This window comes from Perca fluviatilis, chromosome 4 (assembly GCF_010015445.1).
Source record: "Perca fluviatilis chromosome 4, GENO_Pfluv_1.0, whole genome shotgun sequence".
Lineage (NCBI taxonomy): Eukaryota > Metazoa > Chordata > Actinopteri > Perciformes > Percidae > Perca > Perca fluviatilis.
In genome coordinates, this window is record NC_053115.1 from 9,759,698 (window position 1) to 9,787,286 (window position 27,589).

Below are 27,589 nucleotides of genomic sequence, written 5' to 3' on the forward strand. Positions count from 1 at the left end.
ATGTTGACCGATTCGAAATAAAGGAAAGCGGAAAGTGAGGGACATCCGGCGGAACTTCTGGTGACAATGGAACTATCCCGTAAATGAACCGTCGTTGATATTGACTAATGTTGTATTGTGTTACATTGTGACCCAGCAGTGACATTAAAATGTGAAAGTATTTTTGGAATGTATTCACCTTTTCAAACTGAGTCTTTTGGCATAATGGAATTTGCTACTTTGCCTTGCAATTCATAGAGAATAATAGGAAACCGGTTATATGAAGGCAGGGTGTTTGAAGGAGAATGCAAGCATAAAACATTTATTTCCTCAATAATTACAGGGTATGTTATTTGCCTTGACATGTTCTCAGACTGAACGTCAGTACTCGACCACACTGTCATTTACCACAGCATCACTAGTTTTGTCCAAGTGTAATTATAGTTTGTCCCTTTTCTTCCAAAAGTATTTTCCTAGTCCTCTATTGGCTGTGAGGAAACAGGGTGGAGCTACAATCCGGAACAGCTCCATTCATTAATGAAGGAGGTTAATAGGATAGGACTGCAGCCTGGGCTCGGTGCGTTTTGAGAAAGTCGTGAGGGCATTTTATCATTTGCGCACTGATCTCCAGTTTCGTCTGTGTGCTATTTGTTCCCGTTAGTAGCCGACTGTGCCTTACCTCTCCTGTCATCAGCCTGTCATGTTCAGTCGCAGCTATAAGAGAAGAGATTCCAGCAAATCGGTAGGTAGGCATAAAAAAGTTAGAGGTTTGGTGGTTTCCATAGCGCATGTCTCGACTTGCTTTTGCGCCCTAATTAAAAAATACGCATGCGACTTATTTTGATGTGAAGTTTTCCCTGTTTTGTTTCTGCTGTTGCCAAGGGCATCAACTTACATCTGCTCTGTTATGATAACGCTGGCACAAGCCGCACTAACAACACAACATGGAACACGATGAAATATGTTTCTCTGTTTCAACCAGTGGCTTTTTGTTGTTGAATATAACCAACACAACATATAACACATGTAATGAGTTTTGCAGCACGCATCCATTTTAGCTGATGAAGAGCCAAAATAAATGTGCCATTTATTGCTTTGATTCATTTATTTTATAATTAACTCATTCATCTGTTTACTGTAATTAATGCAGGTTACATGAAGAACTCCATTTAAAATATGTGCTAAAATAGCACATTACCACTGTATGTTGGGGTGCTTTGAAAACTATTTAGACACAGGTTTTGTACAGTAGGTAAAGTAACTCATAGAATAAGTCAACACTTAGCCGATCACATTTAGAGCTATGTTGTCTAAATGGACAAGGCTAGTGCAAGCTATGACCCATCATCTCGTGTTCCTGTTTCTCCCAAGCTGAACCCTGCAGATGAGCCGCAGAGAGGACAGCCCTGCATCAGCTGTGGAGAACAGTGTCCTGGCTTTGCCCTGCACAAGTGGAGGTAACAGCTTCTCTTCACTCCGTGCAACCAAAAACACATCGATGCCCACACAGTCGGCGTCCTTTCAAATGTGCAGATGTTTCCATGCCAAAGATAGGAGTGCTTTACATATCAAACCACTCTTGCAGACTGATGTGAATTTGCAGTCAGCTGAGGCTTCCGTGAGTGAATTAATACATGATGAGAGTTAAAACCATGGCTTATATGCTGCATGTAACCAGCCTATAAAGTCGGTAGCAATTTAACAACATGTGATATATTAATTGTACAAAACAACAGTAAGGTATGTTCTTCAAGTAGAGTGGCATTCAGGAGGAACCCTCTCAGATCTCTGGTACTTTGAATAGAATCAGCCATCCATACTACTGTGAAGAAACTATTGTTCTGCCCCTCTGTGTGCTGAGATAATAGTTTTTACTGTAAGATCATTCATGCAGCAGGGAGAATTCATGCCTGCTGTCTTCTACAGTCTGTCACAACTGGGAAGGATGTACATTTACTTACTGGTATGTTGTAAAACAAACAGTATATTGTAATAAGAAGTGATACTGCTATGAAGTACAGGTGGTTTGGGTTAGTGCGTGAAAGAGTGTGACTAATGTGTGCAACTATGTCTTAGGAATGCAGTACAAATAGCATCAAATATTTTCGACGAGGGCACTAAGCACTGTACGTTTACCGGTATCAGCTGATTCTTATAACCACCAATCACTCAGTAACAAAGTGACTCTATAAGCAGTACTAATAGAGATGTTGTGAGCTATATCAGTGTATATGAGTGGCTGCTAAAGCTGAGACTGTAATCAACAAAACCCAATGGCACATTATGCACCGATTACAAATCCTACATTGTAATCGTGGAGCACAATAAGCTGCTTGACTTGGTCCACTGAGGATTACTTGGGGAAGAGAGGTCCAAAATTACAAGATCAACAAAACCGTAGTTCAATTCAGTTTAAATTTTATTTACACCTGCACGACTTCATTCTGTAGTACACCAGAATTACCTTTAATACCAATTTTAATCAAAACCACTGAATAAATCATATTAAGATATACGGTATTTTGGCAAAAGAAAGGTCAACCCGGTTGGAGCCAGTTTGTTCGAAGTTAACACGGCAGCCATGGATTCATCAGGCATTTTCTCTCTTAATGGGATTCCACAAAAGAAGGGGAGGGTCTGAACCATAAAGGCCATCCTGCCTCCTTTGCTGTAAAGTAAACTATTACAGGGTGACGGTGGGCTCAGGAATGCAGCCTTTAATTGCAGTACCACAATAAAAAGTTAAATAAACTTTTTCCCCTCTGACAAACTGGAATAAAACGTTGTCAGTGGACACAGACTTAAGGAGCCCGACGGAGGCAAAAGGCTGTTTTATGGCTCCAACAAGTCTTTGTTCCTGCATAGAGCACTTCGAAAATTTCCTGTTTCTTTTTCCTCGTGCAAAAATAAATGTGTTTTCATGCTAATTTAGCGAGGTATGGTAGTAATGGTTTTCTTTGGAATGTGGTGGACTTTAAGTGACCCTGATGTTAGAGATAGGGAGATGAAGGGGGGCAGGTGTGGACATACTGTTTTATCTGGTCACATATGTTGTTTGTCTGTTGCTCAGTTGACTAAGATTTGTTTTTTCTAATGCAAATATAAGTTATGGTAAATGTGGATTGCTGTATTCTCAAACTCACATGTACCAGGTATGATTTTTCTTAAGTTCCTTTGATTTTTTTCATCACTTTGTTCCTCCAACAAAGTGATGAAAACTGGCAGTCAGCAAATCAACGGCATCATTTTTAGCCTATTTTTATCTATTTCAACAATTTCTGGATGGATTTAAAAAAACTCTGGTGCAGAGAGAATGGATGCTAATGACTTGCACCACCATGAGGTTGACATTTGTGGTTTTTAAGTGACAACTATTGGATGGATTGCTGTGAAATGTGGTGTAGACACTTATAGTCAGCGCTCAGCGCTGTTGAGGTAGGTCTGGCAATGTGAGACTAAATTACATCTAGCAAGAATAATGTTGCGGACGGTTAAATTTTTGTTTTTTTAATGTATTTTATTCAAAGAATTTCTAGGGTCGTTATGAGGTAAAAGCATTTCACAAAAAGAATGAAAAAGTAAAATATTAGTAAAAAAAGAAGGGGACCCCTTAGATTAATCTTAGGGCTCCTTGGGGTCTCCTGGGGTGTGTGTCTCAGAATTAACTGAAATATTGCTGATTCTCATCAATATTCATAGATGAATGTGCATTACAAGCACTGTTTTTCTCCCTTTTCTTTCTACTTCTTCTTCCTCTTCTCTTCTGTACTGCCTCTGTATAAGATGTTTCCACTAAGCTGAGCTCCGGGGGGTGTTTCTTTTATAGTATGTTGACTGAGTGTGTTGAGGCATTTCCCATTCAGAGTCAAGAGAGGAGCCAGTCTAGGGTATTTAAAATCACCCAGGCCTACCAAAACACTACCCCCAAGAATTTGCTGTAGATGTTATTTGACTCAAATGTGAATGTTAAACCCAGTGGCCTGTGTCTACAGTATAAACTTTAAAGTACAATAACTGGTTTCCTAGTGACTTAAAAAATGTGATTGCAGAAACAAGTGGCTAAGATTAGGAATGTCTGCACGGTGTTGTTCAGTCTCATTCTGTGTGACGGAAGTTTGCTGGAGAGTTGCTGCTTATTTGCAATGACAGACATTCACAGATCTGGATGGATGCCCATGTGGAGGTGCATGTTTAAAGGCCTGGTAGAAGATACAGGACGCTGTTCTGCTCTCAGTAAGATATATCTGGATACGGTGGCTGAAGTTGCGGAAGTTGCTGTGGAATAGGACACCCTGGCTGCTCTGCTTACCCTGATGTGGGTAAAAAAAATAAAAAAAATGGACAGATGAAAGACGAGCTTCTGTTACCTGGCTGCTTGTGTGTCAGTGTGCCTGTGTAAGCTGAGTGGGCTGCTTTGGGCAGGTTGGCCATAGGAGTAGATTCACCTTGCACAACATGCTCCTTCTGAATTATTAATGCCTGCCTTTGGCTTGATTCATTTTCCTTGTGCTAATGAGACTCATTACCAGACTTATTAGCATGGGCCCTGAGTGTTCATGCGCTATCTGATCGGCCCTATCACCCTCTTCTGCACGACGCCGGTGTGTTTTTAGAGTTTCGTGTTCTTAAAAGGTTACACTTGACCTGTTGGTTTGGGTTAGGTCAGTACAAACGCAAATCAGACTACAAAGGAGGATTCATGCCATGAGATCTTGCCATTTGCTATTCCTTCATTTCCTCCAGCCAGCAGCACAACCTAAAACTTCAATTAAAGCACCAGGTTGGCTGGACAAAGCCTGTCCTTGTATGCAACAGGGCCTTAGCTGAAACTTTAGCTGGCTTAAAGCAGCAGTGAGAGGGTAGAAGAGGAGGATAAAAGATGGTCGCAGAAGAACAAGAGGGACCGAGGTTGAGTTTTAACCCGGCCCTGAATGGCTTGCTGACGTCTGTCCCCTCAGTAACCCAGTCTGATCTGCATAACACAGGCCAGCCCCTCCATTCACTGTGTTAACAAGACGGCCTGGCAAATAAAACTGTCAGGGCGCCCAGGCATATGAAAAGACTCCGGCTATATCGGCACAGAAGAAGAAGACTCAGTATGAGGTGAGGTAGGAGAGAGAAAAGAAGAAGCCATTGGTGGTCCGTGCCACACAATAGAAACTTAGCAGATTTATCACTAAAGCTATGTCTGTGTATTTGCATGGAGATGGTAAGCCTCCTCGCTTGATAGTGTCCAGGTTTTGAAAACACTCCCTACCCTGCCCTTATTTCCCTGCCTGTGCTTGTTTTGGAGCAGAAAGCAGGAGCAACATCTGTGATGGCATGGTATGGGTCAGTAGGCAAATTACTTTTTTTTTAGCTGGGCTTTTTATTGTGTAAATGGTGTGTTTTGTCTTTGTCATTTAGAGGAGATTTGTTTTGAAGGGGTTATATAGTGACAGGTCTGCGGGATCATGTGATGTATGAAGGTTTTTAACAGATAATTCAAACCCGGAGAGCTGTGAAGCCCTGATATAAATCATAGTTTGACCTTTGGATTCTCTGACAGTGTTGGGCTGAACTTGTCGCTTCCCATCCCTCTCCTCTCACTCCCTTGGTCTTCTTTCTGCTGTTTCTTTTGTTCACCAGCTTTCCCCCACACACACACACCATTCCTGTTGTGATTTCCCCTTGATTATCCCTCATCTCATTCTATCTAAATCACCCCATACTACCCCCGGATAAATACACATAAGACAACATTTGATTTGATTTGACTGTAATGGTACGGACTTTGTGCAAATTACCATGGCAGTCACGGAGCCAAAGATGGTCAACGCCGAGGCAGGCTGAGATCCTGAGGGGCCTGTCGGTTGGCTGCTGAATTCCAATGAAAACCCAGCATTAAAATTCAAGTGCTAGGCAGATGTGACTCAAAAACACACACGTAGGTCAAAGCTATGCAGCACCATGGCTGAATGGTTGACTTGGGTTTTAATAATAAGCACAAGTAAAGAAACCTATTTGTTTCTCACAATCCTGAGATATTGTCTGATTTGTCCTATTGAATGCACAGAATGTTTCACTGCCTTTGGCAAAAAAATACACTGTGATTCCATGATATCATTTTTTTTTTCTTTTTCTTTTAGATATTCTGAATGCATTCTCCAGCATCGATAACGACCCAATTTATTGCGTTTTCAGGCAGAGTAGTGTACACCTCTTCTGTTTGATTTGGTGCGATAGAGCGGCATTGTGTTGGCTGTTTTATTGGCTGGCTGTGTATTTGTAGACCCTATCAGGAGAGAGGAAATGATCCCTGTTATCTGGTTTAGATACAGCTTGTAATTATACACATATGACACCTCTGGAGCAGATGCTGGAGCTGGAGACACAGAGAGCATGCACGTTTGAGGCTTTCAACTTCATGTCTAAAACAAAGATGGATGTGTCCGCAGTGAGCTATAAGACATAACAGCAGGTAGTTCTGTCTCACCCACCAGATGGGCTCCAGACATAAAACAGGAGATCCTGCGATGTGTTGGGTTGCTTTTGTGCTCTATGATTGAAAATTATTTTGTAACTTTCTGTAGCTCCTGTATTATTAGTCATGCATGCCATTTGACAAAAAAACATATGTACTTTTATTTGTCATTTACGCTGCATGTGAAAATAAACGTGACTAATAAGAGTGCCCCGCCGTTAAGCAATTAGTAGAATATAGTTCCTCTGGAATATAGTTCCAGAGGAGTCACCACTTTGACTCCTCTGTTTTTATTTTCAAGCGGAGCTATTCAAATGTCAGTGTATCAGCTCAGCATTATAATTATTCCTGTAATTTACAATGTGGCAGTTTAGTTTTTAGCTGGATTGTCTTTACAGGAGGGCTGGGCAATATATCGACATTATATCTATCATGATATGAGACTAGATATCGTCTTAGATTTTGGATATCGTAATATCGTGATATGGCATAAGTGCTGTCTTTTACTGGTTTTAAAGGCTGCTTTACAGTAAAGTGATGTCCTTTTCTGAACTTACCAGACTGTTCTAGCTGTTCTATTATTTGCCTTTTCCCCACTTAAACATTAAATCCACATTACTGATGATTGTTTATCTAAAATCTAAGTGTGAAGATATTTTGTTAGAGCACCAACTGTCAACCCTAGAAAATTGCCGCAATATCGATATCGAGGTATTTGGTCAAGAATATCGTGATATCTGATTTTCGCCCAGTCCTACTTTACAGTATATTTGCCTGTGTTGACGAGAGCAGTGTTGAAGAGAGCAGATTTGATATTTCCAGTGAAGCATCGTGAAGGAAGGAGCTGTTATTTTGATGTGAAATGAAAAATGTTCTGTTTAGCTTATTAGATTACAATACTCTAATTGAACGGCCTTTCTTGCCCTGATTGATAACGCATTGATTTACATTTTTGTTACATTTTGTAAATCTTTTCAAACCTCAAATGAAGACCTGGTATGTCAGATTAAGTGAGCAATATGCTCTCACAAGCTGTTTCAAGAAAGCTCTATTGTTCAGTCCAAAGCTGTTTTCCTCTCTGGTGGTGAAGTACACTTCACCGACCAGCAGGAGGCAAACATGTCAAACTCAGACACACTGAACTCCAGCAGCCACTTTGTTTGCAGCAAGTTCGCTCCATTGTACCTAAACCTAAGATTGAGACCAGAAATTGAATTTTCTTTGATTCTATTTCTGGTGCGGTGATGGAGGTTTACATGGTAACTTCTAAAATATAACTAAGGGATACAGTATATAATGGGGGAAAAAGAGAAATGTCAAATGAGTAAGTAAATAAAGAAATAGTGCATTGGCATACATGAAGGCTTATCCTCTCTTTTAATTCTGTTGTGGCAACAAGGCTACTGACATATTTGGCAACAGAAAGGCATTTAATGATAAACCATAAAACTGAGCCAGGTATGACTACTCTTAAGCAATGAAGCAGCCAAAAGACAAAAATAAGTGTCCACATACAAAAATACAATATTGTCTTAATCTGCACAAATTGCATCGCTATACTTCAGCAGTATTGATTAATTAACTGTGTTATCTAATCATACCCAACATACTCTCTTTCATATAGTCTCAATAGAGCTTTATTCTATAGCACAGCTGTGTAAGTCTGTGTAGTGATTTCTGGCAGCTTCTGCAGTAAAGCCAGTAGCTTTTCTCTGATCCACAGCTCCAGGATTTTCCCTGCTTCTCTTATCAAGGTCATCTCTAACAGGTGCTCGTTCATTTGGATTAAGACTGATAGGCATCAGAAAAGTCACTTTAGTCCATCGCAGAAGATGGTATGTTTATGTTGATGTGTGTACTTTAGGAATAATATGCTCTTTTTATTTATATATAGGCTAATGCATGAAGATAAGATAAACAGTGAGTGTTATTTAATCTCTCTGTTTTACCGACTATCTATGAAATCAGTCTGTTATGTCTCACTTGTTTAAATCCCTTCAAAAATGAACTTGTGAAAATAAAAGTATGCACGCAGGTCAATAGTTTAGTGGTGCTTTCTTCTTTTATGCCTAACTAACTTTTTTCTTTACATGTCAGTCATTTTGCATGGATGAAAGGCATCAGGGATGGTGGAGTGAGTTACTATCTGGGGAAGAGAGTTCAGTCAGAGCTGGAATGAATGAATGAATGAATGAATGAATGAATGAATGAGAGGGTGAAGCAGAGACACATATCTTACATAAATCCCACAGTGAAACAGGAGGAAAGTTACAATGTCCCTGGTGAAATGATGAAACGATGTGCTACCTTACAAATTACTGTCAAAGACGGAAAAACCACATTGAAGTCAGAAATGCATCAAAAGGACACATACACAATAATGTAAATAATGTGTAAAAACTTTCCCTCTGAACTTAAACACTATTTGGCACAACTTGCCATGCACTCTGCAGTTGCTCTAAATGAACACAACATGGTTGTAGCCTTGTACCACTGGTAGCTAGTTTTTATTCTTCTCACATCAGCAAACCTCTGTAATTCTCCCCGACCTGTGCGCTAGCGATCCTAATTCCCTCCGATTTTTGCCCTGGTGCTGAACCATGCCTTAATGAAGGCTTAGCATGCTAAGCTGCCTTTGAACTGTCACTGAAAATAAAGGGAGGAAGGCTCACTGCTGTCATATGCACAGCAAGTTAGCATTTACTGTGCTCAGGCCTACAATTCCGACCCGCCCACCGCGGTAGAGAGTTCATTCATGTCATCCTGATCGCTTCTCCTGTTCGTTACTTCATGCACTTTGCCTGGTGGAACGTTTAGCTTTTGACTTTAGCTAACTGATATCATTGCTCTCTAAAGCTGCTCTCTGTGCTTTGAACAAAAGCACATTTTCCATTAATTGTATAGTTCAGGCGTTCATTTACTATAAGCATTTGGTGCAAGTACACACTATCTCTTTGCCACCAATTTTTCAAAGTGTATAAATCTCTCTCTCTCTCTCTCTCCTCAGGCTTTTGTGAGATCTATCTATTATCTATCTATCTATCTATCTATCTATCTATCTATCTATCTATCTATCTATCTATCTATCTATCTCACAAAAGCCTGAGGACACAACTTTAATAAACTGTCTTCAGACTGTTCAAAATACAAAGAGATGCATATCATTTTATGTCATTTACAATGATAAGCCATACCTGTCAAGTATCCCGTTTTGGCCGGGAAAGTCCCGTATTTTACCCTTCTTTCCCGCCGTCCTCCCGTATTAGTATTTTCCCGTAAATCTCCCGTATTTTAACCTGCGTTATTAAAAAATAATACCCCGGGTCCGAGCGGAGTAAAAAAACAAAAAACATTCCCAATCTGAGCTCTGTCACTAGCCTCGCGATAACTGCCACCTGCAGTAGCCTACTACAGTAGATGGCAGTTGTCGCGAGTTTAGTGTGTGAGGTCAGATGATGAGTGACAACGCAGGAAAAAAAACAAAAATAAAACAGAGATGGATGATGGACGCTTCGACAGAGACGGTGCGCTGCCAAAACTTATGAAGGCTTTACTATGCATTCCCCATAGCAATGCAAGTTGAGAAAGGGTGTTTAGCATGGTACGAAAGATTGTTACAGAGAATAGGATGACGTTAGACAACAGAACTGTTTGCGCTCTACTCTTGTGTAAACCACTCTGTAAACCACTCTGGCCCAGCCCACAAATACACTCCTTCCAAAACAATCTTAAAGAATGCAAAGTCTGCAACAAATTTATACAATAACTCACTAAAAGAGTAAAGAAAAGTTATGTGAAATGAAAAGAATGTGTGGAATGAAAATAAAATGTAAAGACAAGCAATGTTATAAATTGTAAATGTTTTCAGCATTCTGCATCAAGTGGTGATTTTAGCTTTCTTGTACACCTGTCTTAAAATGTAAGGGATACTGGAGCTTGGTTGGGGTGGTGGGACTGCTTGCGGTGGGCGCCGGAAAATTTCCCTTATTTTCAAATCCAAAACTTGACAGGTATGTGATAAGCAATAGTAAAGTCTATAACCACGCTAGCGGCTCGGCACAGCAATGCTTTGAGCATGCTAACATGCTCACAATGATCATGCTAGCATGTGGATTTTTAGCAGGTTTAATGTTTACCATCTTAGTTTAGTCTATATCCACGACGTTCCAAATCCGGCCGATGGTTAACTGCTCCTCAGATCTCTGCAGGGTAACTCCAGACCGCTAACTAGACTATCTGTCCAATCTGAGTTTTCTGTTGCACGACTAAAACAACTTTTGAATGTACACATGTTCCACCAAAACAAGTTCCTTCCCGAGGCTATTTTGCAGCGCCCATGACGGATTATATTTGGTTTAAAGACATGCCAATAAACCAGAGCACGTTTTTCTCCCATACCGGAATGCTGTGTGGACTAGCCAGACCCTTCTTTGCGGCGCTGTGGAGGAAGGTCTGGCAAAGTAAGACTAGGGAATCACGAAAGTCATTAAAATGCATAATTTGGGAACCATGAATGTCTATACAAACCTAAATGCTGAGATATTATTGGAGCTTGAGAAAAAGGAAGTTTTTATCCTCTGGGGAACTTGAATATCTTTAGCAAATTCCATGGCAATCCATCAATCTAACCTCACAGTGGCGCTATAGGAAAAGTATGGGACTCACCAAAGTCATTAGGATTCATCCTCTGGGAACCATGAATGCGTTTACAAAATGTCATGTCAATACATCCAATAATTGTGAAGAATATTTCAGTCTGGGTATAAACGGTGGACCAACCGACTGACGAACTAGAGCCATGACTTTAAAGGTCCAGTGTGTAACGACATACTGCTCCGCCTTTCGCGTTTTCGCTGTCACATGATAAACTCACAGGTGCTGCTAATGCTGCTAATGCCAAGTTCAAAGTTATCAAATTTGATAAGTTATCTGGCTGTCGACTAATCAATTAAGTCACAGATCAGCAATAGATGGGTGGGTGCAGGGAAAATTGGATTGATGGAAAATAGGGCTACACAGTTAAGCGCAATTTTATCGAAATCACAATATGGACAAGTGCAATATCCAAATCGTAGGGGGGCGCAATATTTGTTAAAGGCAAAATATGTGTCAAACCGTTCTGAATGAAGTAGTGTGGTGCTGCAGAGATGAATCCTATCCTACAGACTAAAGAAAAAAAGTATTTGTGGGGCGACCTCTAGCTCACCCAGTAGAGTGTGCGCCCCATGTAGGCCGAGTTCTTTGCAGCAGCCCAGGTTCGAATCCGACCTGCGGCTCTTTGCTGCGTGTCATTCCCTCTCTCTCTCCCCTTTCCTGTCTACCCACTGTCACTATCGAATGAAGGGAAAAGCCCCCAAAAAATTCTCTTATAAAAAAAAATCACACAATCATTTTCATTTTAATATTTTTCAATGAAAATGAGAATAATGAGACAAAAAATGATCATTCCCTATCGTGAATTAAATCGCAGTATCAGTCAAAAAAATTGCAATTAGATATTTTCTTCAAATCGTGCAGCCCTAATGGAAAATGTAGTGAGTGATGGACAACATATATATTTCTTATTATGATGTGCTCTCTTCTCATACTTTCCCTTTTTTACTCCAGTGCCACTTGGCTCTTCTCTTTAAATGTCCACAATTTCTTTATTAGATAGATAGATAGATAGATAGATAGATAGATAGATAGATAGATAGATAGATAGATAGATAGATAGATAGAAAGATAGATAACCTTTATTATTAGATTCATGGTCCATTTAGAAAAACAACAACAACACAATTAAAAAATTTAAAAAAGACATACACCAATTAAACAAGACATCTATACCAGTAATCCCATAAGGGTAACTGGTATCGCACAGCACTGAACCTCGGGTCAATCGGTTATAAAATGACAGAGTTACAAGAAGAATTCAATTGTTTCCTTTATGCTGTGCTTATTGATTTTGATTCTGACATACCCTCTGTATCACTGCATCTACCTCCGCTCACTAACCCCTCTTTTTTTCCTGCCTGCGCCCATCCATCCATGCACCTCCTCATCCATCCAGTTAGAAGACCAGCCAGGCCAGTGCAGCAAGGTTTAAGCAATGCACCACTTCAAAGACCTCTTTGATTCTCTCCTCCTCTTATTTTATCCCCCTCCAGTTCTCTCTGTCCAGCCACCTGTTTCCATCCGGGGGAGGGGAGGGGGTGGGGGGTGGAGGGTGGAAGTCCTTGATCAGAGCTGTACCAGCGGTGTGGTTTGAACACACAGTCCTAGATCACCACCTCAGGGGTGGTGATTTTGGAAAAAGAGTTCTCTGTTTTACCTTTTAAGATTGTAGCAGCCAATAGAGGTCAGCATTGTACAACAGCAAAGTATTCTTTTCCCCGGTGTAATCTTTGCATCATTGGTTCATACATGAACTTAAGTATATGATTCTTAAAGTGACTAGGAATGAATATACAGCATGAATGATAACACATGCTCAGTCTACTGTATGACACTGGGCAGAGATCATTACTTTGTTAATTAGGTTAACATCATAAGTTAGAGAGATGCTGACAGTTTCTCTTTGACTTCCCCATTACTTTAATGACTTGTCCTATTTTCATTATAGACCCAAAATCCCAATGGAACCTAAAGCCTCATTTGTCCAAACTGCAAAAGAGGAGCTTGATGACTCTGCAGTGTTAAATTATTTGATTGGTTTATTGATTCAGCGAGCCTCCCTGTTATTGGTTGGCCTAAGTGACATATTGATCTGAGAGAATTGACTGTTGCTGTCTAATATTAAAGAAAGGGCCCAGACAGCCACTCCATGAAACAGCACTGAGGAGTCTCATTTTTTGTATTGATGGAGCATTTTGATACCTCAAGACCAAGTGTGTGTGTGTGTGTTTGTGTGTTTGTGTGTGTGATTTCATTTCCATTTGCTAAACTGCACTTGCTTGTCTTCTTTTACCCAATTAAACTCTTTAATCTATCGTCACACATCGTCACAGCTTTGACCCTTGCATATTCCTCTTAACCCCCATCTCTTTCTCTTCCTTCCTCCCCCTGTCTGTCTGTCTCTGTTTGTGATTTGTCGTCATCTGAGGAGTGGGCAGGCTGTCGTAGTTCTATTCACAGCTCTGCATGAGTCAAAGCTGAATCTAATAGGCTGAATGAGCTGTGATGCTGTCCCTGCTTCTGTTCAGCTTGTTCACCGACACTTTTTCTTGGTCGTGTATTTGTTTTTGTTTTTCTCCTGTGTGTGTGTGTGTGTGTGTGTGTGTGTGTTAATATTATTAGCAGAGATGCTTTTAAGTGAAGGCTGTATAGTCCATGACCATGGATGAGATGAGGGAATAGGCTGGCTCACAGTGCCAAGTTGTACAGGTATCTATCTACTGGTCTGGGTGCAGAGAGAATAGAGGGGGCAGGAAACAGGAGATGAAAAAAGGCTCTGAAGCATGGCCAGCTTCCTCTGATAGAGGCCTGAAGTAACACACTGCTTCACTGAGACATAAGGTCAGCACACACACAAACCAGGGAGAAAACAGGCAGACTACTTTAATGATTGCAGTTGTACTGGGTGGTGTTGAAGTGTTCATCTAAAACTATTTATACAAATTTGTAATATAGACAAATATAACAGTTTTGCTCATTTATGGCTTTTGCTATAGCCCATAAGATACTTTTTTTTAGGCCAATATCAATAATTAAGAGTTTAAAATCCTCTGAAAATGACATATTGACAGGTTCTTTTTGCTACACATGGCTCTAGGGATTGTAAGTCGGTCGGTCAGGTGAAATATCTCAACAACTATTGGATGGATTGCCATGATATTTTGTACAGACATCCATGCTGCCTAGACTATGAATCCTATTTTGGTGATCCCCAGACTTTTGCTGTAGGCCACCACTTATTCAGTGAAATATCTCAATATCTATCAGAAGGATTGGCACAAAATTTGGAACAGGCACTCATGGTCTCGAGAGGATGAATCCTACTGACTTTGGTGATCCCTTCACTTTTCATTCTTCCTTCTTTGACATTTGAGATTTTCAGTGAAATTACATTTTGATGGATTGCCATGAAACAGAAATTCATGTTCCCCAAAGGATGAATTGTAATCACTTTGGTGATCCCTTAACTTTTCATCTACCCACAAATAAAAAACAACAACATCCCCATCAGCCTCTGCTGTACTCTTTGTTTGATTCAAGCATGTTAACAAGCTAAACTTAGATAGTAAACATTATACCTGCTAAACATCAGCATGTTGCAACTTTTTTACTGTGTGCATGTTGGCATGTTATGTCGGGGCGACGCTGTACCTTAACTAACTACTTCAAACATAGCTTTGGATTTCTATGCAGCAATTTATTCATTTTTAGGCGACCTGCGCCAAGCTGTCGCCCGATATATCAAACTGGACGATTTATTGGTAGTTCCTGCATTTTCCATTTTAAAAGTGCATTTTTTAAAAGGTATGTTGCTGTATTAATATACAGTTCAGATTAGATAGATAGATGGATGACATAATGTGACAATGGTTGAATTGAAACACACAAAGCACATTTTTATGGTGCATGCTGTAGCCGGTCCAGACAGTAGGATGTAAAGTACAATGACATGTACTTTTAAGGCCTGTGTTTTGCACGGAGACTGCGTGGGCAAAGACATTGAGTCATTTTGGATTAAGATGGATGGAAATGGGAGCCAGTAATGCAGACAGCTGCCAAGGCAATCAGATTGAAGCCGTCATCCCACTTATTGCGCAAAATAGTGTCTCTGTTGCTTCAGCGTAACTACTTGGAGCTCTGCTATTCTCTTTCTTCTATATCTATCTTTATCACTCATCTGGCCAAGTTTATTTGTGCAGGTTGACCGGTTGCCAAGGCGATGAGTGTGCTGTAAGTTTGCTGCTGCCTTGACAACAGGCCAGACAAGTACTGCATTATCAGTATGACAATGGGAGCAGAACACATAAGGATAGACAGAGTGAACATGCATACAAGAGAAAGAGAGAACTAAGAAACAAAGAGCTTGCTGATGTCCACTTGACGTCAGACTACCCAAAGAGAATTAACATTGTTTTTTGAGGTTATTGGCTTTCATTCAATGAAATGTTTTAGTGTTCCATTATCTGAAAGTTGTTTTAAAAGCATTTTGACCCCAGCTAAGAAAATTCTGTGGGAAACACTGCTCGCCTTTTTTTCCTGATGAAAAGTGTCAAATTTAATTAAATTGAGTGTCAGAATATCAGCATTAAGTTGCTTCAGCCTAAATAAATATTGAACTTGAAGCGCACATTTGATACAGTTAACTTATCAGTTCCAAACAGAGTTACCTTGTTGATTTATTTTTGGCTTCATTCAAATAGATGCTCCAGTCAGCAGGAATGTCTAGTGCTTTGCTCGATACCACATAGTTTGCATTTCTGCCAGTGACATTTGATTGACTTCCCGCTGTGAAACATAAAACAGACACACACATCCTAAGAATCAAAACCAGACGTTTGTGGCATTCAATACGTAGATATATATGTAAAGAAATTTCCTTGATTCATTCTTCACAGAGTAGTGTGGCCCCAAGAGTGCTCGAGCTGTGGAGGTATGCCTTCCATTTGTAAAGTCTGAAAATCTTGTGAAACCAGAGAGCAGAGTAACTCGCCAGCAAGGTAGCCTTTCGTTGTAAACCCCCTCCGTGATGTATTTCTCCACCTGATACTCTTGTAGTTATGGCTAGCAGACAGACTGTAACAATTCTTGAATTTGATGTTGAAAGAGCTCAAATTAGCTTTGACTATGATTATGATACCCAACACTGGAAACGTGTATGTCCTGGTAGGTTAGAGTTGGAAAAACCTAATGTGCACCTGGAAATATAATCAAAACTATGAGCCTGCAGTTTCACCTTTGACTTAGTCCAGTTTATCAGGAGATGATTCACATGGACAGTGTGACTGTATCGCACATTCAGAGGCTGATGTAACGCCAGTACGTGCGATCACACTTGCTGTGCTTTCAGCTGCGTCCCAGGCTGTCGCATCAACCGTCACATCGGTCACGTAACAGACCCGTATACTGTAAACCAGTGTTATCGTGTACAGCCATGACAGTGAATGTGACTTTGGTTAAGTGACAGTGTGACGGCAAAGTCTAGAGGCGGAAAGCAGAATGAGCTGATCTGTTGAATCAAAAGGCTGTTGTATGCATGTCAGAGGTCAGCTTTTAACCAGTAAATCCCCTTTTCTCCAGTCTAATCCTCTGCCCTGGGGTTTTCCCACACCACAGGGCTCACCTCGGACCAACCAGACCACTGACAGACGGGCGTGATGGCTCCTGAAAGCTTTCACAAGCCTCAGACAAGACATACAAGTAGTCCTATTTCCAACAAAGATCTTTTGGCCTGCAGTTATAGCAGAACTGTGGGTCCAACTCCAACAAGCAAGTGCTACATCAATATGTGGTCATGTCAGAGGATTCAAATTTTACTAAATATTAGTTGATTTATATAATAAACAAAAGCGGCACATTTATTTTAGAGATTAATTTACATTTAGGTCTATTCAGAGGCATACACTTCTATATAAATGAACACAGAATGTTTTGATTAATTCTTTTTGATGTTAACCATCAGTTTATACAAATAAAACTTGATACTACACCAAAATCATCCCTGTCTCCCAGTTAAATCACTCAGTTGGGCATTCCATGCTACATGTAGCACTTTAGCTTAATGCTAAGTAGAAGTAGCTAGCCTGTGCCAGTGTTTTCTCATTTGTGGACTGTGTATTTACAGATTTGTATTCACAAAATGAAACATCAATTAACTGAATACACAATTTGAACGTATTTTTAAGCGAGCAACTTTGCAGTTATACTGTAATTTACTAATGTTCTGCACAGGTTTTTTGTGCTAGTTATCCATTTTGCAGTTTTGAGGAAATGCTAGCTAGTTGCAATAAAAATTGTATAGCTTGGCAATTGCAGCGTGCAAAATAATATGTTTCAGACCCTTATTACAAGCAGCTGAAAAAACACTTCAGCCCCCTAGTTGCAATTCCAAATATAGGGTACATGTATAAATATGATTGTATTAATACAATCAATTTAGCTAATTGATAAGAGCTATTGGGTTTTTTTTTTTTTTTTTTTTTTTTGTTAAGGCTCTGACACACCGAACCAACGACCGAATTACTATTTCCAGTTGTAATGTAATTTGAGCGGCATCAGTCTTCTGCGTGAGACGTAATACGTCTCCGTAACAGCAGGTGGCGTCAATCTAAAAAATTTAAACCGGCAGCTGATTGGACGAATGCATCACATGGGTCTGGCTGTTCCCTGATTTTACAACGGAGCATAATGGCGGCTCGTTAGCGCTCCACCAATCAGATTGGCCATTGAGTCTGACTGCCCGCCTTCCGATTCAACAAGTCAAATCAGCCCAAATGACGGCCGACGGCTCCTCAGACTGACGACGGCACGGAACACACCGAACAGACTCGAGTCACTGACCTCACCAGACTGTCCGACGGCCGATAATCGGGTTGGTGTGTCAGAGCCTTTTAAAGGCAGGGTTGGTAATGTTGAAAAGCTATCACGGTTTGAAAGTAGCATCTCCTGGGGGCTCCCCCCACACACAGACGTGCACGAGCAACGCTGCGTCACTGTTTCAGAACAGAGCGGAGAAAGGACCCCAATTCTATTTCATGTCCCATTCACCACTAAGCAGACTAACCTAATATTATCATACCGAAAGTTTAAAACAAACATGACTACTGTTAGCAATGCGGTGAGGCTCAGGCTCGTACGTGGGAGGGGTAGAGTACGTGCAGCGGGGCAAGGAGGCATTTCATTGGTTCTTTCTAAGGGCGCTGACACACCAGGCCGATTATCGGCCGTTAGACAGTCTGGCGAGGTCAGTGACTCAAATCTGTTCGGTGTGTCCCGTGCCGTCGTCCGTCTGGGGGGTTGTCGGCGTTCATTTTGGCTGACCTGACATGGTCGGTCGGCGGCAGGGAAGTCGGGACTCACCCGGAAATGACGAGCGGGATGAGGTGACTAGAGTCTCTCAAAATCTGACGAAAATCTTTTAAACTGACCTTTGTTGAGCTGAAATGAAGACATATTCAGCAACTGCACGGCCTATTTCTCACTTAAAATGTTTTCAGAAACATGTTTCAGTGAACTATTTTAGTACAATATGAGATCGTATTCTGAACGGCCGCCATGACAGTCTGGCTTTGACTTTCCGGAGAAAACAAACCCATGTGACGAGTTCGTCCAATCAGCTGCCGGTTTTCATTTCTTGGGCAACAATACAGATTAGTGCCGCCTGCTGTTATAGAAATGTATTACGTCTCGTCTCCTCTCGTCTTTTTGGTCTGTTCTGTGGCAGTTTTTTGGACCTCGGGGACACGACTGATCATATCGACGGGGTTTTCTGTCAACGGTCGGCCGTCGGCTATATGTGTCTACACCTTAAGCTGACCGGAAGGCAGTGATTGGTGGGTGTTTTCACAGGATTACAGCAGCTTGCAGATCTTTTTCTCTCCTTTTTTTAGAGCCCATACATTATTTATTGCTGTTGGGGTGTGAAGACCATTGCAAACAATATTTACAAAAGTGTATTTTGGAAATGATTACCAACCCTGCCTTTTTAAATGAACCGCTATAAATTCGAAACACAAAGTAGCTAAGTGGCATCATCAGTCCACATTTGTTCAAACAGAAAGTCAGCAGTAAAGCTGACTGGACTTGCTTAGTCAGGGATACTTGTGATCTGCACTGTGCGTCTCTGCATTCTTTAACAGTGAAGCTGAGCTTTGCCTCAATTCAACCACCTTTGTAAAATAATGTGGCCTGGGGTGTACACAGTCCACACACACACACACACACACACACACACACACACACCCACAGGCCGAATCACTCATTTGGTTTGGAGATCAAAGACGCCAATATTTATAAGTGGTCTTGGGGGGTAATTTGTTTCTCGTTTGATTCTGACGAGACCATTCCCCGTCTGCCCTTTTATTTATCTGGGTTTATTTATTTATCTGTTTAAACCAAACCCCTTCTTCCTCATTACAGCAGCTTTAATGTCCTTGCCTAGCAGAAACGTAATTGACATATAATGAACGCCGTGCGAGCACATTCAGAGTGAAATGTAAATTGTTTGCCTGCAGCTCTGGTGATGAAACTGGAGGAAGACAGATTGGATAACCCGCAGTGTATGGAAAGTCCTGTCTCCTGTCATGTGGGAACAAGGCGATCACACTGCCTGAGCTCGTGGCTCGTATATTTTAATGGCACAATTTAACTCCAATCTGGTTGGCTTATGGGACTCTTGGCTTTGTTTGTTTGTTTATCCTCTAATGTGTTTTAAGAACCTTTTCCTCTTCTTAGCCCTTTTATAAGCCAGCGTTGGATCCACATCTGTCACAGCCGCGCGTAATGACGCTTCAGTTGTTTTGTGATCAGGTTTTCAGCCAGTTCGGGTTAAGCCTCTTGTCTCTGATTGAAACATAGAGAGTAAATGGCAATGGGGTCAGATAGGAATTGTTGATATAATGTGTGTGCGGGGATGTGGAGACAAAAGGAAATGTTCGCCTCACTCTCCTGTTTTTCTAAATTGACCGTGGCGTTCCTCACACAGGTGGCATACAAGAGTGTGCGTGGGGCAGCGTGTGTGACAGCAGGTGCTAAATGCTGGAGACTCTTTGTTTGTTAAGGGATGCCCTGAAGCAGGTGTAGTGTGTTTGTGTACGCTGCCACACGTGCCTGCCCGTGCTTGGCGGCATGTGAAGAATAGCCTCCGCAAAGTTTAAAACTGTAATATTTAATAGCTTGACACCTGAGCCAGAAAGCGTGCCTCAGTTTATGTTTCATAGTCAGATGGTGTTCAGCCCAAATGTCCAATCTCATGTTCCATTCTGTCTACAATGCAAGATCGGATGGATGGCAGTGGGACTCCAAGCACGTGTGCATTGTCTAAATAGTCTTTTGTTTATCCCGACATGACACGCTGACGTTGTTGTTCTCTACACTGTGGCCTTTTATTTTCGAGTCTGGAAAAAAAAAAAAAAAAATCTTCATCAGTCACTGCTTGAGGCTCCTCCCCTTCCTTCTGTGTATTTTGTGTTGAATGTTGTGTGTTTTGACACGCATTTAGAGGAAACGCACACACACAGATGTCAAGTTGATGACATTTTAATTCAACTGCTTCACTATTTTTTACCTCTCTTTCTCGCTAGGTAAGCCAGTCGTGTGTGTGTGTGTGTGTGTGTGTGTGTGTGTGTGTGTGTGTGTGTGTGTGTGTGTGTGTGTGTGTGTGTGTGTGTGTGTGTGTGTGTGTGTGTGTGTGTGTGTGTTGAAGGTACGTTAGACGGGCTTCTCACTGAGTCCCAGCTCCACCTCAGGCCTGTTTGAATTGCAGATGCTTTAACTCAGACAAGCTATGCTCCAAGTCCCTACATAATGAGTCCTGAGCACAAGGAGAATGGTTGATGGTAGCATGTATGTGTCTGACTTTTGTTAGTGGATTTCGTCTTGTTTCCTTGTGTGTGTGTGTGTGTGTGTGTGTCTCAGCCTTGGTTAGTATGCTGTTGTTTATGTTGTTGCTCTGGCTCGTGCTCTCACTGATGATGTTTCTGTCCAAACTCTTGAGTGTGTGACAGTTAATTCATATAAAAGATTAGAGTGGATCAGCAGAGATTTTATACATATTATGAATGCAGTAATTTGCAATCTATTCATAATTTATTCTGTACAAATGTAATGTTAAGAGTAACAAGTACAACATGCTACAATTAGAGGATACTGCATATATACATTTCTTATTGTCAACCAATCCCATGAAAAGACTAAAACCAACAATGAATTGATCCTATTCCTGTATAGTCAAACTCTATCTATAGATTATTCATGTGTGCCATAGACCACCACTGTTGTAAAACAAGTAGTTCTACAGTTTTATATGAAAAGATTGATACCACTCTCTAAACATGGTATCAATGTTCTCATCTGACTTTCAACAGGAAAGCGAACAAGCATATTTACCAATGATTGAAATGAATGAGACATGCTGTGGCATGTTGTTTCCTTGCTAATAACCTCTGCACTATAGTTTATTTTGAGTCAACTCCACATTCACCGTAATATTTTTGATTGCACTTAGTGTGTATTAGTCTACAGCAGAATGTAGTCCCCAGGAAATTCACTATTTATTTTGTTTTGATTTACAGTACAGGCCAAAAGTTTGGACACACCTTCTCATTCAATGTGTTTCTTTATTTTCATGACTATTTACATTGTAGATTCTCACTGAAGGCATCAAAACTATGAATGAACACATATGGAATTATGTACTTAACAAAAAAGTGTGAAATAACTGAAAACATGTCTTATATTTTAGATTCTTCAAAGTAGCCACCCTTTTGCTTTTTTTGATAACTCTCTAACCCTTGGTGTTCTCTCAATGAGCTTCATGAGGTAGTCACCTGAAATGGTTTTACCTTCACAGGTGTGCTTTGTCAGGGTTAATTAGTGGAATATTTTCCCTTATTAATAAAAAAGCAAAGGGTGGCTACTAATGTTTTCAGTTATTTCACACTTTTTTGTTAAGTACATAATTCTTATTATGTTCCTTCAAGTAAATATTCATCAATAGTAAAATGCATATGAATGAGACGGTTCAAACCGCTTATATTACATTACTAAAACTACAGTGCCCACTTTTTTTTTTTTTTTTATTACCTTGCCTTTCTTAGAAGTAAAACTATAGATTGGTGAGCCATTTAAAAAAAAAAAAAAAAAAAAAAAATGATCCATCATAAATGAACGGGCATGCACTTAGAGACTAACTCTTTTTTTTTACATGGAGTGTGTTGACAGTAGGACATTGTACTCATTGGGTTTGCTTTCTGAGCTAGTGGTGCATATCATTAACACAGAGACTATATCCTGTCTGGTCTAATTAATGATGTGGGACAGCAGAAGGGAGAGTAAATGGATCTGCTTCCCAAACACAATAGAACACACACACACACACACACACACACACACACACACACACACACACACACTCTCTCACACAAGTCATTTGCTCTTGCCTGACTGCCTGCCTGATGCAATTGGATTTTGGTTAGTCGACACACCTGTGTGCTCCAGCAGGTTAAAATTGGGAGCGAGTGATAAAAAAATGAAATGTGTGTGAGTATGTGTTCTGCTAACTGCCTGAGAGAACTAGAGACAGGGACACAGTCTTACCCATGCATATAGCTGTACATAGTGACATCTAATCCTGAGAAGTCTTACTGTACTGACCTGGATATTCACTCCAGGGACAGAATCATAATGTTGGTTCGACATCAAGCTTCACAAGTCTCTGTGGAAGCGACTGTGATGATAAATGCCTGCCAGCTGCGAAGCATCCCCAGAGCACTCAATGTATTTGGCAGTTCTCCCGGTGCGTGAGCGTGCTCAGCCTAAAAAGTTTACAGTCATGGTTGCACAACGGAGAAAAAACATCAATGCCTACACACGCTTATGTTAAGCATCACTTGTGTTGCAAGGAGATTCTGACCCTGATGTTGCTTGGAAGTGTCAGTTTCAAAACTGGTGAAATGGTGTTTTTATTGCTGTGCCATTGCTACACTGGCTTATTTTTATAGTGCTCAGCTTTAAAGTTTGCACAATACCTGTGGAGCAATTTATGAGAAGATCTGTCAGACCAGCTCCCTCTCCTGGAAGGCTTTGTGACTCTTCATTCATTCTTAAAATTTTTGCTGTTGTTAAACTTCTAGTTTAGGCATGTAATATAGCGGTGTTTCCTTTAGGATTTTTTTTAGCAGTGAGGGCAGGTCTGTCTGAAAAACCTACACTTAGAACGGACCCACTGTGGTGATGTTTTTGGTGGAGCTGTTCGTTTAATAGTCGACTCGGAAGAAAGCCAACATTTTGACGATAAACTACATCAACACAACATTATGTGGAGTTAAACTGGACGGGCCCAATAACCTCTGAATAGTTTTACTTGTTAAATTGCAATGTGGAGGGTGCATTATGTCGGCAGGAGAATTTAAAAGGCAACCATGACAAAATTTTTTGTATAGCCCTACTTCTGATACCGTGGTGGCAGAAATTTTGCCATGGTGGGCCGCCACTACAAAATCAACATAGAGGAAACACCGTAGTATGTAAGATAAGAAGAGCCAGCAGAAGCAGAACTAATGTCTGTAGACCTGACATTTGACAAATAAGTTGGTTGGTTGTTGTTGTCAGTCCATACTGAAATGTCTATCTAAACTATTGGATGGATTGCCATTACATTTACAGATAGACATTCATGGTCCCCAGAGGATGATTCCTAGTTCCTAGAGTTACTTTAGTGATCTTCTGAGTTTATAGCCTGGCTCCTACGTACTTCTGCTCAAATTTCATTTTCCTTCAGTACTCCGTCTGGGTTTGCGGTAGATTCTTGGGTTTTCTCCGGCCAAATATTTGGCAGTCCATTCAGTGAACAGAGGGAGTGGCTGAGAACGATGACGTTGAGGACATGCGCTAGAAAGATGCGAGCGAAGCCATTCGGTTTGTCGTGGCAACGCTGCCGAATATCCAGAAGTAAAAGCCCGAGCAAGAACAATCTTTGAGTTGTGTTGGTGGCCATGATGTCGTGGCCCTCCTTCCCACGGGGTTCGGGAAAAGTTAGATTTTCCAGCTTGCTCCGTTAGTGGTGAAGGAGTTGGCTAAGGCTAAGGCTAAAGCTAGCGATGCTAATGCTAAATATAAGCCGATAGTTGTTGTCGGTCTCCCCTCTTGTTGCACATGCGCATGACATACATCACGACCAAACTTTAGCAATTGGTTATGGCAGATCCAGAGTGGCTCTGGGCAGATCCAGTAGTTTTAAACTTCAACAGAGTACCCACCTTCAAGGAAGTTAACACAGAGTGGCCAGACTCTCTGTACAAATGAAATGAACCAGAGTCTGGTAGGACCGGGCTAGTGAGTTTATGTCTAAAGCCACCTTTCTTCTTGTGTCAAATGTTTGGTAATATTCCCTTTTTTTATAACGGCTAGAGATCAGGTAGGGCACTTGTTCCTAACCACTTTGGCTTTTTACCCTTTTAAAATGAAGCAATGTCTACTCACAGGTTACATTATATGTCATTGAGATGCAGATTAATCAAATAAGAAAAAATAAAATAATAAATCTTGTGACTCCGAGATTTCTCTTTTGATCCTTATGGGCTTCCAACCCCCAGTTTGTGAACCATTTAGGTAGAGACTTATATCATGTGTGAGCATGAAGCCTAGCCCAGCTACTGCAGGTAAAATTACTTTAAGGAAAAGTAATGATGACTTCCATAACCCAGCTGTAATGCAGCAGTATAAGTGTGTGGGTCTCTGCTGTGTTTGACTAGAAGTTGACAGAGTTGTACTAATCCTCTGGCTGCCATCTGTTGTTTGGCCTCCTCCTTATCGACACACAACCAGCCTCCACAGGTCGTGTGTGTGTGTGTGTGTGTGTGTGTGTGTGTGTGTGTGTGTGTGTGTGTGTGTGTGTGTGTGTGTGTGTGTGTGTGTGTGTGTGTGTGTGTGTGTGTGTGTGTGTGTGTGTGTGAGATAATGCAATGTGTTTGTTTGTGTGTGCAGACCATGACTGTCAGTGAGCCATCATGGACCAGACGAGTGAGGGTGGGGGGGGGGGTGTCATTAGCAATGGCCCAGCATAGGCCTTCTTTAGGGTTAATAGGGTCGTGCTCCTGCCAAATGTGCACATGTGGGACTTATTTTGTTCCAGAGGTTAGCCTGGCAGAGGGGGACGGCTAGTTTTGGGGTTCACTTGCTAAGTGGGCATCCATCATGATCATATTTCAGAAAGCTTTCATTCATTGATTCATAGTTTCGTTGATTCTAGTATCTAAGTCATTACAACTCAGGAAGCTGATTGAAATTCAACCCATGAATCTGAAAAAGCAGTATGAAAGAATAATGAACAATTTGCATTGAGTGATGAATTGCTCCTCATGGTTTCACTCAAGTTTATTGAATTAAAATGCATCAAACTCCTCTTTCATTTAGCTCATTGGCTTTGTTTGCTTTTCATATGTCGATTTAGCCTTATTAAACTGTTGTGTCCCATTGACTTCCATTCAACGAAGTTCTAACACATCTGTCTGTGTAGATTGTATTGTCTCTTTGCTGATGCTTGAAACTACCACGACAGGCAAGTAGCTTAGCTTAGCATAAAGACTTAAAACTGTGCACATTATCAGACTTTGAATACCCCTGTGGCAAGCCAACCAGCTGCTGCGGCGGTTTACAGCACAGACATGAGAGCTGCATCAATCTTCTCCTCTAACTCTTAGCAAGTGAATAAGAGCATTTTCTAAAAGTTTGAACTACTCCTTTTAAAGGAAAAACTTTATTAAAATGAGTGGAGAAAAAATAGCAAATGCTTCCATAGAGGGCACAAGGGGTCATGAAATGGTTGGAGTATGAAAATAACGTGAATCATATGCTATGGCCTTGACTTTCAGTGGATCTCAACCAAGTTAAAAATCTATAGATTTTGGAGCAACATGTTAGACACTATCATCAAACACCAAATGGAAGGAAAATGGTCCCCTGGCAAGGATCTTTGAAGCTGTTGTTGGTGGCCCCAAATCTTAATCCTTATGTGTCATCTTTTGTGTGTGGATATATATATAATTAAGCTCATCATTAGTTCATGCAGGACATGGAAGTCATACGCCCGCTGATTGAATTATCATTCCTATCAGACACACACCAATCACAGTCCCTGCTACACTGACGCTGCTTCAATCGCTGCTGCTGCTGCTGCTGCTGCTGCTGCTGCTGGCAACGCTTTGCCTCCACCACCCCAGCCTCCACCTTCCTAGTTCAGAGTCCTAACATGACTCAAAGTTTAAAATGGTTTTCAACATCTTTCTTTTGGCTCACTCTTTTTTTTTTTTACCCAGGGGGATTTCTGCATAGCGCTCCCTGGTTCAGCTTAGCATGCTGCTTGGCTGGTCCAGGGAGCATTCTCAAGACCGGAGGCATCAGCGCCAAGCATAACTGTATTTCCATTTGTTGCAATACATGGTTAAAGCTATGACGAGAGTGTTCCTGACTGAATTATATGATTATCTTCTCATATGCCCAACAAGATTATTGATAACATGATCACACCTTAAAACTGATCCTACTTAGCAGATCACGTCTCAGAGCTCAGTGTGAAAAAAGGTTGATAATTCATTCACTTTCAGTAGTTTTGTTCTTTATTTAACAGACACTGAATCACACAAACCCCTCTGGCCAGTGGGCACACAACTTGAAACCTTTTGAAAGCACTTCTGTGTTCTTGCATTCAATATGATCTTGACTTTAAGCAGTTTGCCCAGATCCTGTTTGGAGTGAATAATCACAGCGAGCACAGTGCTGTGAGACACACCAACCTGATAATCGGCCATCGGACAGTCTGGCGAGGTCGGTGACTCGAGTCTGTTCGGTGTGTTCCGTGCCGTCGTCCGTCGGAGGGGCTGTCAACCTTCATTTTGGCCGACCTGACTTGCTTGGTCAGAGGGCGGGCAATCGGATTCATTGACCAATCTGATTGGTGGAGTGCTAACCCCGAAATGGCGAGCGGGATGAGTTACGAACGCCTCTCAAAATCAGACAAAAATCTTTTAAACTGACCTTTGTCGATCTGAAATGAAGACAGATTCAGCAACTGCATGGCCTATTTCTCACTTAAAATGTTTTCAGAAACACGTTTCAGTGAACTATTTTCGTAAAATACGAGATCGTATTTCGAACAAGCCGCCATTAACGGTCAGCTGGAGAAGCCAGACCCACGGGACGCGTTTGTCATTTCCGGTTTTCACTTTTTGTATTGCGTCTCGCGCACGCGCAGAACATACGCTCAAGACGGCGCTGCTTCTGTGTGTTCCGAGGCACTTTTTGGACCTATCGACTGCCTTTTCTGCTGATGGTCAGCCGTCGGGTTGGTGTGTCAGTGCCTTAACCTGACTCTTGAGAGTCCAGAGCTGATAACGTTTTTATATACTGTAGTTTCATGGTCAGTGTGAAAAGCCTTTAAAGAGCCTAAAAAGAAAACTTTAAGTGCTCAGCCTTTATGAAGATTGAGGTCAACAGTTG

At 41.2% G+C, this 27,589-nt stretch overlaps 1 protein-coding gene across 1 annotated transcript in view; it reads left to right on the forward strand.

Annotated features, from left to right (window-relative positions):
• Nucleotides 1-535: 535 nt before the first annotated feature.
• prickle2b (prickle homolog 2b) overlaps nucleotides 536-27,589 on the forward strand; it is a 96,424-nt gene continuing 69,370 nt past the window's right edge. The window contains exons 1-2 of the mRNA XM_039797359.1: nucleotides 536-721; nucleotides 1,351-1,436. Coding sequence (XP_039653293.1) covers nucleotides 680-721; nucleotides 1,351-1,436 — 128 coding nt within the window. The 5' untranslated portion in view covers nucleotides 536-679. The remainder of the gene's footprint in view (nucleotides 722-1,350; nucleotides 1,437-27,589) is intronic.